A 13,279-nucleotide genomic window follows, 5' to 3' on the forward strand; every position below is an offset into this window, starting at 1 on the left:
AACAACATACACACGTTGTGATTGTAGCAAGAGGCTGATACATGCAAACGGGAGGCTTAGGTCTGTAAAACTATGAAAACCATCTTTACACCATCCGCTTGACTAGAAAACATGTTACTCCATATAATACAATAAAAATTTGTATATCTTAATATTAACAATAATTTAATAATCACTTTAAATAGTATCTTCCAATTCTTTTGTTCCTTCTAACATCCCATTTACACCTGGTGTTACACTTGGGTCCAATGAGGTGATGCAATATGAGGTGAACATTTCAAGCCCTTCCAAAATTAATCTATTAGTGGTTATGTATCTACTATAATACTATATTTAAATTATATGTTGCATGAAAACAAATTAATGTAGTTAGAGTACAATGGGAAGATTTTGGCCATTATAATACTGTAGTTAAGGGGTATCCAATCCTGTTCCTGGAGGGCCAATATCCTGCAGAGTTTAGTTCCAATTAACTCCAACACACTTGCCTGGAAGTTTCTAGTGAGTCTGAAGACCTTGAGTTTGGTCCATGTGTATTTAATTAGTGTTGGAGCTTAACTCTTCAGGACAGTGGCCCTCCAAGAACCGGTTTGTACTGCATACCAACAGGGGCTCTCACAATAACCAGCCAATCTCTGAAACACTTGATGATTTTGGTACAAAACCAGAGATGCTCCCTTGAAATCCGACTCGTACCTGGGTCCATCAAGGAGACGCATATGAGACTCATGTTACAGGTGTGCACAGCGATACTCAGCTGACTACTTGTGTTTGGATCACAAGAGATGGTTCTCATTGTCAGCTGTAAAAGACAACCCCACCCGTGCTCTCACGTTTCTGTGTTGCGACGCCCATTATTTATTTAGTTAACTACTGCCCTCTAGTGTAAGAAAACATGGAGTGTTACAGACTACCTATCCCTCCAGCGGCAAAATGGAATAAAATACTAATAATATTTAATACAGAACTAGATTTGGAACAATATTGTTTGTACAAACTTCTCCTGAGAGTCGTCAGAAAATTGTAAATCATTAAATGAAAATAAAAAAATAATAACCGTTTACATAAATTAAAGTTTTTAATAATATGTTTTTATTGTTGTTTGGTAGTGTACATTTCATAATTGTGCTGTGTCACTTGAAGACATACTTAAATTTGACCGTTGAGAAATGTCATTCACACTACGCACTGAAATGTCATTTAAAACTGTTGGTGACTGACTGACCTGACCCACACAGTTACAGTGAGACAAAACATCAAAAACCTCACAAATAAACAACAATGGTAACATTCATTTCACAGCTCACAGATATATATTGAACAGAAGAGGTGTAGAAGAAAAAGAAAAACAGAATAACCAGCTTGGTTACTCCAAATCCTATTTGAGTGGTTACAGAGGTCAAAAATCTATTCTTGCAGTATTTATAATAACCTCACACATATGTCATTGCAGGTTTCTTTTTTCTCCTATGCGATTCAGTCTTTGTGAAGATGGACAGCATGAATTTTGCACACTCATTAGGATGGAAAGTAGAGGGTACAATGAGATATTCTCCTGGTTCAAGCTTGAAGAATTTCATCACATTTCTTGTATTGATGAAGTTCCCACTATCTTCCACGGAACGTCTGCGGTGGAAGAACTTGGCTGGGAATTTCTCATCTTTCATCTAAAGGAGAATGAAATATTATCAGTTTATTTTATACACATATCAAGCTTTATTGATAAAGCAAAACACATGGTTATAGTGTTTTAAATACTATTGAGCTTGAATTGTATTTTACTTGCCTCTGGTGGTATCTGTTAAAGTAGAAAAACACAGAACACACACCATTAATAAGTGGAAATCAAAATGACTGGATTCAGTGAGATTTTCTGTGAGTCTAGTAGAGTTATTGTTAATACTGACCAGATAAACATTGAAGCCAATGGAGTAGTTAGAAACAAGACTTCTGTATCTGTCCTCATGGATCTGCATGAGGGACACCAGTATGTTTTCAGGACACTGGCCACTAGCACATTCCTCATCAAGCTCCTCAATCTTCACCCGAAACTGAGGGTTTGTCCAGAAAGAGTCTATAAGACATCCTTTGAATCAGACCTTTGTGGTACATAGAGTACACACACATACACACCATATGGCCAAGAGTTTGTAGACACACAAAAACACAAAAGCAAGTTTGCTTGTCCAACATTTAATTCAAATACCCAGGATCATTCATTTCATTTTGCATATGCATGCTGCATCTAATATTTATATTAATGAAGTATTCATGCTAATATGCAATGCCCCCCACTTCTCTCTCTCTATATATTTATATATGAGCTACCTTTACTATTAATGCAGCCACCAGCGGTCCCAGATTCCCAGCTGCCATTGTAGCATGTAGTTGCCCAGATGCATTTAGAGGAATTGTCCAGAAAATCAGGTCTGAGGCAGCAAATATCAATGTCTTCGAAGTTTTTGGTGAAGTCCTCCATTGACATCCTGCAGTAAAGTATGTTACTGAAAACATCGGATTCATGTTTAATGCAGTGAGGTCACATGTAAGAGTACAGTTAATACCCACCAGAACTCCCCATCATTGGCCAAGGAACGGCACTTTGTTCGCTCCTTCTCACTCACTTTGTTCCACAACGATGATCTGAAAGTTATGCAAAAGCATATTAAAATATTACATGGGCTTATTCTAAATGAGTAAATAATAAGTAATAATGAGGAAATAATAGCAAATAAAGAGAAAAATGGAAAAAAAAAATGGAAAAGAAACTCATCACTTACGAAATTAATATGCTTCATGTGTATTTTATGTTAGTATTTTTCTAAAAGGTTATAGTTGGCTTTTCAATGGCATGGAAATAATGTTTACCATGCTGAATATCATATTATTAATAATAATAATTCATTACATTTATGTAGCGCTTTTCTGGGTACTCAAAGCACTTTACATGGAAGGGGGGAATATCCTCATCCACCATCAGTGTGCAGCATCCACCTGGATGATACAACGGCAGCCATATTGCACCACACACCAGCTTATTGGTGGAGAGGAGACAGAGTGATGAAGCCAATCAGTGAATGGGGATGGTTAGGAGGACATGATGTTCAGAGGCCAATGGGCGAATTTGGCCAGAATACCGGGGTTACATCCCTACTCTTTTTTTGGAGGACCTCCTAGGATTTTTAACGACCACAGAGAGTCAGGACCTCGGTTTAATGTCTCATCCAAAGGATGGTGCTTCTTACAGTATAGTGTCCCCGTCACAGGGTGAGCACCCCCTGCTGGCCTCACTAACACCTCTTCCAGCAGCAACCTAGTTTTTCCAGGACATCTCCCATCCAGGAGCTGCCCAGGCTCAACCCTTCTTAGCTTCAGTGAGCAACCAGTCTTGGACTACAGGGTGATATGGCTGCTGGCATATTAATTTATTTCTTATTTTAATTTTAATAAATTGTGAAAAATTCCACTTCTAGGGTTTTGTGTGGATGTGGCCTTTTTGGGCATTTTGGCAAAAGTGTTTTTTGTATTGTTTTTTTTGTTTTGTTTTTATCAAAATGATAACAGTTAATAGCCTAATCAATTTTACAATTTTTTCAAGTCATGAAATTTGTTATTACGGTCTCATTAACCAGTATTCACTTACAGAAATGAAATCGTTAGAGGTCGTCAAGTGCTGTTGTTTTTTCATTTGCATGAAAAACCAACATCACAAAGTTCCATCACCAACTGTCAGCTGTCACTGTCATTCATATCACCAGAATTTGCTAACTCTCATTCACTGAATGGCATCATGGATGAATGGCTTTCTATTGTCTTTGTGACAGGTTGCCTTTAGTCAGTCTTTTGTAAGGCTTTCCCTTTATCAAACAAAAGCCAGTTCTGTAGTGACATTTTTTTTTGGTGGGTGAAAAAAGCACAAAAGCACAAACATTGATTAGTATTAGGAAAAGAGTTATTGTGAGGTTTTGTTCTGTAGTCTCAATAAAATATTCCAGTCTGTTAAAATGACAGAAATCTGTATGACAATTTCAAAGATTGTTAAATGAAGTTCCAAACATATAGGAGGAGCCTAATCATTCGGTCCTGTCAATCATTATTTCAACCGTATAATAAGCAGCAGTCACTGAGCCGTCTCAGTGACAATTCTTCTAGCACCCCACAAATATAATATCTATATAATATGACGAGGACGTCATGATGAAGATGTACCGTGTAGCAGGATTGATCCATCCTAGTAAGCTACATTTACTTTTAAAGATCTACTATTTGTAAGCTAACCAGCTAACTTTGTTGTTTAGCATACTAAAAACCTAATACAACTGCCAAACCTCTTCAAGAATCCAATTAATAAAATAATTATCTGGTGATACAAACAAACAATGTCACTTGATCAATGTAGTGATTGGTTAGTCTGTATAGTTTCATGTGAGTCTTACTTGTCACTCCAGGCACCGTTCCACTCGCCTCTTCCCCACGGATTCAACACTCTCACCAGCCTCACCGGTTTTCCTTGGCATGTAACCTGTTACATTGTGACATGACACTTTTTATTCAAAATGCTCATAATAAACCTCTTTAAACCCTTTTTGTGGGCTGCTACTTATTCTGGATGTCACCTAAACTCAGAATATGCCATAGGTATTTCACAAGGATCATTATGAAATAACCTTTTACCGCAGCACTGAACTGTCTGTACACAATGCTTTGAGATAAATTAAGGACAGATATTATTTCTAGAAACTACTCTTGCAAAATCACAGACTTGACGTAAGAGATACAGAGGTATGAATACAAACCGTACAAAGGACATACCAAAGGGTGGAGCTCATCTGGAGCTGAGGGTAATTAGTAAATAAACACTGGTGTACGCTATTACAACAACTATTAACATCAGAACAAAGCAAGTTTGTTGTTGCTTAACACCTTTTTTATATTATAAGCCTGTCAATATGAATGGATTGTAATTATGGAATAACTAAGTATTAACTATGAAAATCAACCTCATGCTTAATGAAAACATTCCCATTACATGTGAAGACAGGTTCCAGAACAGAGCCTTGAGGGCACTACTTGGGAACGCAATAAAAAAGTAAAGTACAAGGAGTTTTAAAATGATCAAATAAAAATTTTTTTTTAAATTATATGATGAACAAACTCAGAAACGTTTGCAGTTGCCAGACCACTAGATTTTGACATTTCTAAAGGGATTCAAGGTTTTTTTTTTGGTTTTTTTTTGTGTTATGGAATTGTCCACAATTATCAGTCTACCTGTATCTATCAATCATCTAAATGTGTATGGTAATTGGCATTTTCATTTTAACAAATTTTAACCCAATTCTGTAAGGAATTTTGTGAAAAATGTCAAACGTCAAATATGCAAATGGTTGAGAATGAATTGTTTGATTCTGAATTGTAAGAAATGTTTCTTAAAACAACATTGGAATGATCTAACTTGCAATTAAAAACCTTAGTTATTTTGAAAGCTATTTAATCTGATGGCACTGTGATCTGACATTTAATTCTGTGCAGACTTACCTTAAAAACCCCCGTCACTGTATATGCATGGCCTTGAACAATACCATTCGGTAAAATATTCTCAGATTTTTCCTGTTATGGTATGAAAAACAGACGTATCATTTTAGTAATGCTGCCAAAGTGAAATATATATTTTAGGAAACAAAAAATGATTGTTTTATGTCTTGCATTGTTTTAAAAATGTTTACTGTATTCATTTAGATAGACTTTAATGCGAAACCTAACGAAATTCTTCAATGACAGTGACTGAGATGGTCATGATGATAATATCTGTTACAGAAATGAAAGATCAAGCCTGAGGTCACTGCTTACCCCCTGACTGGAGCCACAGGCCATCAGAGCCTTAGTTTTGGTTGCACGATCCATCAGGCTCCACAAATCAATAGCAGGTTTTTCTAGTTCAAGGCACACGTGGACGCCACCAGTGAAGTCCAGCAGAGCCTCAGATACACGACCAGCATGCATGTCAGCATAGGAGCCGCACACCCTGTAAAAGGCATTCTACATATCAAGTATATACTAAACATGTTGTTGAAATACTCACATTTTTGATGATTATAAAATGACTGTTATATTTGTGATAACGTAAAATGGCAAATACTTCTATCTTTAAGGCAACTTTAAAATCAGGTTACATACAAAACATTTGCTGAACCCAGGTTTAAAAAAAAAAAAAAGAGCACTTCCAGAATGTACTTAAAGTACTCTATATTCATGCACTATAATGTTTTACTTAATATACTAAAAATTATTATTTAGTACTTCTTAAGATAAACTTAAGATCAGCTAAGTGTCCTCAACTGTGCTATTTTGGGATACTATGAATATGAACTAAAATGTGCTTTTAACACACTATCTCTCTATTTAAAAAATGTTTTTAGTTACCAGTTGTTGTACACTTGAGTGTACTTGTACATTCAAATGTACAACAAGTAGTATATAAATATTTTTTTTAAATACAGAGATAGTATGTTAAAAGCACATTTTAGTTCATGTTCATGGAGTACATATTATATTAAGTACAAAATGAATTTGTGTGTAAAAATAGAGCACTTTAAGTACATTATGGAAGTGCACTTTTTTCACCAAAGCCATGAAATCTTGGGGAAATAATTTTATGCTCAATAAAAAAAAACATAATTTGAAGACTTTTTTTTTTTTACCACAACATACTGGTACCTACTTGGCATAAGCTTTCTCCAGTAAGGCAGGCCAAAACTCATTAGATGTTTTTGAAAGAACAAAAATGAGTTCACCATTGATTGTTGGAAGTTTGTCATCAATGACAACGTCAATCCACTTCCCAAACCGCCAGAACTATACAAATTAAGCACAACATAAGGCTTAAGTACTGACGTAATTTTAAACAGCATTCAGTTACACTGAAAAGACCAAAGAACTCACTCTGAAGTGAAATATCCCTGCATAATCTTTATCAAATGACTGGTCAGCTGGCATGACCTGGTCCATGACTTCCTTCTGAAATGTTAAAGCCCCAACTGAAGCAAGAAACCAGCAGTTCCCTGATGTAAAAAGCACAAAAATCAGCAAAACTGATGTTTTAACGAGTTGACGGAAGGCTTTCTGGTGTATATACAGTGACATTATTTATGGGGTAGACATCATGCCTACTGGAGTATGTATAGAAAAACATAAATAAACATACCTAAATAAGATCCTTGGGAATAGTCGAACCTGGACACCCCCTGTACAATGAGCTGAGGGTCTGCCACTATTTTCTAAAATAAAGTGAAAATACAATGAAACTTGGCCCAAGGATTTGGGAATACCAGAAAAAGACATTTACATTCATATAATGCACATTGGACCAGCTTTCAAGACACCTGAGATGTCTTCCCACAATTGTAAATCAAAGATGTTGGGAAATGTCACAGGTGAACCTGTTCTGACAAGCCCTAAGAGACATTCTGCAGTACTTTGACAATGATTCTTTCAAACAAGTTACTGAAGGTGGAAAGTGAATACAGGTAACTTACTGATGGTCTCAACCACTCGATTTGGTCCAGATCCAATTCAAGTTTGTTCTTTGGGTCAATGGAGTTGCTGTTTGGAGGGAACTTGTCATCAACAAATTTCTTTTTATTGGTGATGCAGCTCTTCTTCAACTCCTGGTAGTCCTGATCCAAGAATTTCAAAGGATCGTCGAGAGTTCCCATGTTGTCTTTTGTGGTAGGTTCATTGCTGGGTTTCTTGTTTACTCGAGGTGGAGGCATTTTTTTTCAGTTGCAAAAGTCTGTTTCTTAGGATAAACTACAACAAAAAACAGATAAAGGTGTCACATCTGGTGAAATGTCACACCACTATGCTATGTTTTGTTTTCAAAGACCTAAAAGATAAGGGACTCTAGTCTTGTTTGACTTGTTTGGGAGTGTAATCTTGTCCCTTTGAAACACATATCTTGATAGTTATTCAGAGAAATACAATATAATTAGTGGATAAACTCAATTTTAAAGATACAAATAATATACTTTACCTCAAGGATAACAACTCACCTAAATGATCAGTCTTCTATTACTAGATTGGACTTAATCCCTTTGTTCTGCCCAAGGCTCTGGAATTCTGTGCTCACACTGAATGATGTTTTCAGGAAGTGTGCACTGTTTTGTTCTACACAGTGCGTCACGGCAGGTATACGATTGCGCAAACTGAAAGAGATTCCTAATTCCTCCCACCACTGTAATTACATAACATTACTCTCTACTATATATAGACTTCACTCAATATAGAAAAAAAAACAAAACAAAAAAACAATATAGGCAAATAAAAGCAGTTTGAATCTCAAAGGTCTAGAATTAACTTAGAATGAAAAGCCAATGTTAATATAATAGGTAATTAATAAAGAAACCACATCTGATTGGTCCTTAAAATAGTTTAAATTATGAGATCATGAAAATACAGAAACTCAAGCTATTGATCTCTTTACAGTCTTCATTTTTACACCCGAGACTTAATGCGCGTCCATTAACCATCAAACCCAGTCTATGTATTATTTGAAATTTTTAACTGTCAATTTTTAACCCCCCACCCCCTCTAAAATGGTCCGAATATAAACACGTATTTTATAGGTGTACCGTAGCAGTGTTTCCCCTGCCATTATATTAGGGGGGCGCATTAACATTAACTTGAAGGTTAAGTTAATTTTATTTTAATTTTATTTATTTTAGTCATTTAAAATTACCTTTCCTATAGAACAGGTCGATACATTGTTATTTTATTAAACAAAGTAAATAGCCTTATGATAAGGCTGGAATACACTACACGACTTTTAAAATATGAACATATTTTTAAAACACTAGGCATCATACACTTACGAAGATCATACATTACCAGACTTTAAAGTTGTCGCGATCACAACGAACTCAAGCAAAAACGTGCGCTTGTTGCTAGGAGACGCATGACAAATGAAAACATATGCGTGAAAATGGATTCATGGTGTACTCGCTTGTTATATTAATTTTGCTAATTTTGAACACAAAAAAAAAGTTACAGACTTCAGCTTTAAATTTACTGTAATGAAAATGTACTGTACTGTTTTTATTTCATTTCATTTGCGCGCATATACTAGGCGTTGCGGTAATAGCGTGTAAAAACTCAAATCAAAGGAAAAGTGATCTCTGGCATTCATTTATTGACCCAGTTTCTCTGTCAATAATGAATAAACGAATGAACGAATATATAAATAAACAAATAAATGAAATCAATGAATTTAAAAAAAATACAAATGTTTAAAAAACGGTCTGATAAAACGAAAATGTTGAGTAATATTAAATGTAGAATTTCCAAATAATATGAAAATACCTGTCTGATGAGAAACAACAAATAAAAGCCTTTCAAAACTTGCATATAACCACATTTATCTGTAAATTCACATAGTTATAAAAATTAAACTCCCTGTTTCCACACATCAGTTTCAATCCAGATTGACAGTCCACAGTGTATCACTCAACCAGTTTCAGGACTGTCTGCTGTTGCATTACATATAAACAGCCCTCCAAAAAAAACAATATTCTACCTGTTCTGCTTGTGATTTTGGATAGCTCTAAAAATTAAACTCCCTGTTTCCACACACCAGTTTCAATTCATTTTGACAGTCCACTGCACCAGGGTGTCGCTCAACCAGTTTCAAGACGATCTGATGTTGCATTACAAAACAAAAGCCCTCCAAAACTCATATATGACCAGTTTTGTCTTTGATTTTAGATAGCTCTAAAAAGGAAACTCCCTGTTTCCACAGACCAGTCTCAATTCAGATTAACATTTCACTGCCCCAGGGGCAAACTCAACCAGTTTCAAGACGATCTGATGTTGCATTACAAAATAAAAACCCTCCAAAATCTCATATTCTACCTGTTCTGCCTGTGATTTTGGATAGCTCTAAAAAGGAAACTCCCTGTTTCTACAGACCAGTTTCATATCAGATGGATTGTACACGTAATCCCTCCAAAAACTCAGAAAAATGCATTTTTGTCTGACAATTCAGATTAAAAAGTAATGTTTCCCTGTTTCCACTCAACATGTGCCAGTATTCACTAATGTAATATATAACAAGAATGAACATTCACAATATTGTTATCGTGGGCACTTAAAAATACTGTGAAAATTATTTATTACAAATGATTCATATTTTTGGATTTAATTCATTTTTAACTTTTTCTTATTATGTTATCATGTTTTATTGTGGTAGTTAGCTGTATTTGTTAGTTATATATTTTTTTTATCTAATCAAAATAACCCAACTGTTGTTTGTTTGAGATTAATTGGAATGCACAATGAAAAAACATGCTTTTTGAAATTTGTTAAAAACTGTTTATATATATATAACAATTTTATGTAATTTACCTTAAAAAAATTTATAATTGTAACACGCTTATGGCCTCCGGTGAGTTTTAACCGTAGCATATAGCAACTCTCATTAAAGTCAGAGTTTCCTGCCATTCTGATGAAGTAGTAATTTTTTTAATTTCCTTACATTTTTTTTTTTCAGTCGAAAATTACTAAAGCACACCATAGGGTTAAATGTTTCAAACAGCCGTTCAGATTTTATATTGGCAATGGTGTTCAGCACAGCGCCAAAATATTTAAATACTTAGACCTAATAGGATATTTGTTTTGTTTTCTTTTTTTGTATATATTTTAATCTGTACTTTTAATTAACATAAGTTAACATTAGTTCATTCATTAATTAGCATAAACTGCCAATGAAAAACAGTTCGCTAATTTTTTATTAATTTCAACATTTAACACATTAAAAGCAAAAGTTTAACTTTATTATTTAATGAACTTGAGCTAACATGAACTAACAGTTGTATATTTTTATGTTTCAAGTTTCAAATTTAATTTATTTATATAGCACCATTTACAACAGCAGCATCTGACCAATGTGCTTTACAGCATCAAAAAATAAAATAAGTCAATAAAAAAGTCAATAAAGTCACAGCTAAAACCCCAATTACATTAATATTATATATATACTGTATATATATATATATATATATATATTGTCAGTCCTCTGTCGTGTGTGTCATGTGTTCCTGCCTCTTGTGTCCATATTTGGTCTTGTTCCTGTCCTTGTTAAGTGTGATTATTAGTTAAGTGTTGTCCAGCCGTGTTTCGTCTAATTATCAGTGATTGTCATGTGTATTTAGTTCCTGCCTGTTTAGTTAGTAGTTGGTCTGGTCTACTCGTTATTCCCCGGTGTTCCTGTCTATGTGAACCTTGCCCTGTCTTGCCGTCACCATTAAAGACTATTATTTTGAAGTTGCTCCTCGTCTGCGTGTTCTTCGTAGATAGATAACACAAGTAAACACAACATGCAGTTTTTAAATGAAGTTTTTTGTTATGAAGGGAAAAACAAAATCCAAACCCACATGTCCCTGTGTGGAAAAGTGCTTGCCCCCTAAACCTAATAACTGCCACCCTTAGTAGCAACAACTGCAATCAAGCGTTTGCGATAACTTGCAATGAGTCTGTTACAGCGCTGTGGAGGAATTTTGGCCCACTCATCTTTGCAGAATTATTGTAATTCAGCCACATTGGAGGGTTTTTGAGCATGAACTGCCTTTTTAAGGTCATGCCACAGCATCTCAATAGGATTCAGGTCAGGACTTTGACAAAGTCTTCATTTTGTTTTGGACTTGCTGGTGTGTTTTGGATCACTGTCCTGCTGCATAACCCAAGTTCGCTTCAGCTTGAGGTCACAAACTGATGGCTGGACATTCTCCTTCAGGATTTTCTGATAGAGTGCAGAATTCATGGTTCCATCAATTATGGCAAGTCATCCAGGTCCTGAAGCTGCAAAGCAGCCTCAGACCATCACACTACCACCACCATGTTTGACTGTTGGTATGATGTTCTTTTTATGAAATGCTGTGTTGGTTTTACGCCAGATGTAACGGGACATAGACCTTCTAAAAAGTTCAACTTTTGTCACATCAGTCCACAGAATATTTGCCCAAAAGTCTTGGGGATAATCAAGATATTTTTTGGCAAATGTGAGACGAGCCTTTGTGTTCTTTTTGGTCAGCAATGGCTTTTGCCTTGGAACTCTCCCATGGATGCTGTTTTTGCCTCTTTCTTATTGTTGAATCATGAACACTGACCTTAATTGAGGCAAGTGAGGCCTGCAGTTCATTTAGATGTTGTTCTGGGTTCTTTTATGACCTCCTGGATGAGTCGTCTTTGTGCTCTTGGAGTCATTTTGGTAGGCCGGCCACTCCTGGGAAGGTTCACCACTGTTACAAGTTTTCTCCATTTGTGGATAATGGCTCTGACCATGGTTTGCTGGAGTCCCAAAGCCTTAGAAATGACTTTATAACCCTTTCCAGACTGATACATGTCAACTATTTTGTTTCTACATCTGTTTATGAATTTCTTAAGATTGCGGAATGATGTGTTGTTCTTTAAACATGCTTCACTTTGTCAGACAGGCTCTATTTAAGTGATTTCTTGATTCAACCGGTCTGGCAGTAATCAGGCCTGGGTTTGGCTAGTGAAATTTAACTCTGCTTTCTAAAATAATGTGGTTAATCACAGTTCTTTCATGATTTAATAGGAGGGGGCAATTAATTTTTCACATTGGGCCAGATAGATTTGGACAGCTTTTTTCCCTTAATAAATGAAATCAACATTTAAAAACTGCATTTTGTATTTACTTTTGTAATATTAAAATGTGTTTGATGATCTGAATCTTTTAAGTGTGACAAATATGCAAAAAAGAGACTGTTCTCCTCCGAAAAACGACCCCATAGGTCGTTTGTGCAAGCAGGGTATTACGACCTATTATTACGTTTTGAAATCAAGCGCCCTCTAGCAGCCTTAGAAATTACGACAGTCTCGTTTGTCTGGTGGGTCGTCATCAAATGACCTTTGACTGTCGTTACCATCGTTACTAATTAAAAAAGGAGGAGTGACCCAACAATTCGCCGTACGTCGTTGTCCAGGTATGTTCATTATTTTATTTTATGGTTTGTTTTTTAAGGTACCGTTCTGATTGTCTGCAATTAATGTGTAAGCAAGTGCAGTTTGACGTTTTCTTTACAAATCAGTTGTGAATGCCTCTGTAATCACAGTGCTGTTAAATGCCCAGTGGCCACAACACTTTTTACCAAACTATGTTTACCATAGTCGTTTTACTGTGGTATTTGTAGTTAAAACACAGTAAACACAATACTTACCATGGTTTTTTCCACAGTAGCTTTGGATAAAATAGTCTGCTATGTAAATT

At 35.5% G+C, this 13,279-nt stretch overlaps 1 protein-coding gene across 2 annotated transcripts; it reads right to left on the reverse strand.

The window, feature by feature from the left end:
* Nucleotides 1-1,054: 1,054 nt before the first annotated feature.
* LOC131523023 (calpain-2 catalytic subunit-like) lies at nt 1,055-8,955 on the reverse strand. 2 transcript variants are annotated; one of them, XM_058749000.1, is made up of 14 exons: nt 8,884-8,955; nt 8,049-8,230; nt 7,533-7,806; nt 7,202-7,274; nt 6,940-7,058; nt 6,719-6,852; nt 5,848-6,022; nt 5,536-5,607; nt 4,437-4,522; nt 2,569-2,643; nt 2,329-2,486; nt 1,908-2,074; nt 1,787-1,798; nt 1,055-1,667 (listed from the first exon to the last, which is right to left on the reverse strand). In XM_058749000.1, exons 3-14 carry the CDS (start codon nt 7,767-7,769, stop codon nt 1,434-1,436), a joined length of 1,542 nt encoding a protein of 513 aa, XP_058604983.1. In that variant the 5' UTR covers nt 7,770-7,806; nt 8,049-8,230; nt 8,884-8,955; the 3' UTR covers nt 1,055-1,433. The 2 variants fall into 2 exon arrangements, with proteins under 2 accessions (XP_058604983.1, XP_058604984.1); XM_058749001.1 differs by having other exon boundaries at nt 8,868-8,934.
* Between the last annotated feature and the right edge of the window lie 4,324 nt (nt 8,956-13,279).

Source organism: Onychostoma macrolepis, chromosome 17 (genome assembly GCF_012432095.1).
Source record: "Onychostoma macrolepis isolate SWU-2019 chromosome 17, ASM1243209v1, whole genome shotgun sequence".
NCBI classification, from domain to species: domain Eukaryota; kingdom Metazoa; phylum Chordata; class Actinopteri; order Cypriniformes; family Cyprinidae; genus Onychostoma; species Onychostoma macrolepis.

Coding starts and splice junctions, on each gene's coding strand:
- LOC131523023 (XM_058749000.1), bottom strand. CDS start 7,769: ATGCCTCCACCTCGAGTAAACAAGAAACCCAGCAATGAACCTACCACA. Junction 2,644..4,436: donor AACGGTGCCTGGAGTGACAA/GTAAGACTCACA, acceptor CATAACTTTCAG/ATCATCGTTGTGGAACAAAG. Junction 2,075..2,328: donor TGGCTGCATTAATAGTAAAG/GTAGCTCATATA, acceptor GATGTCTTATAG/ACTCTTTCTGGACAAACCCT.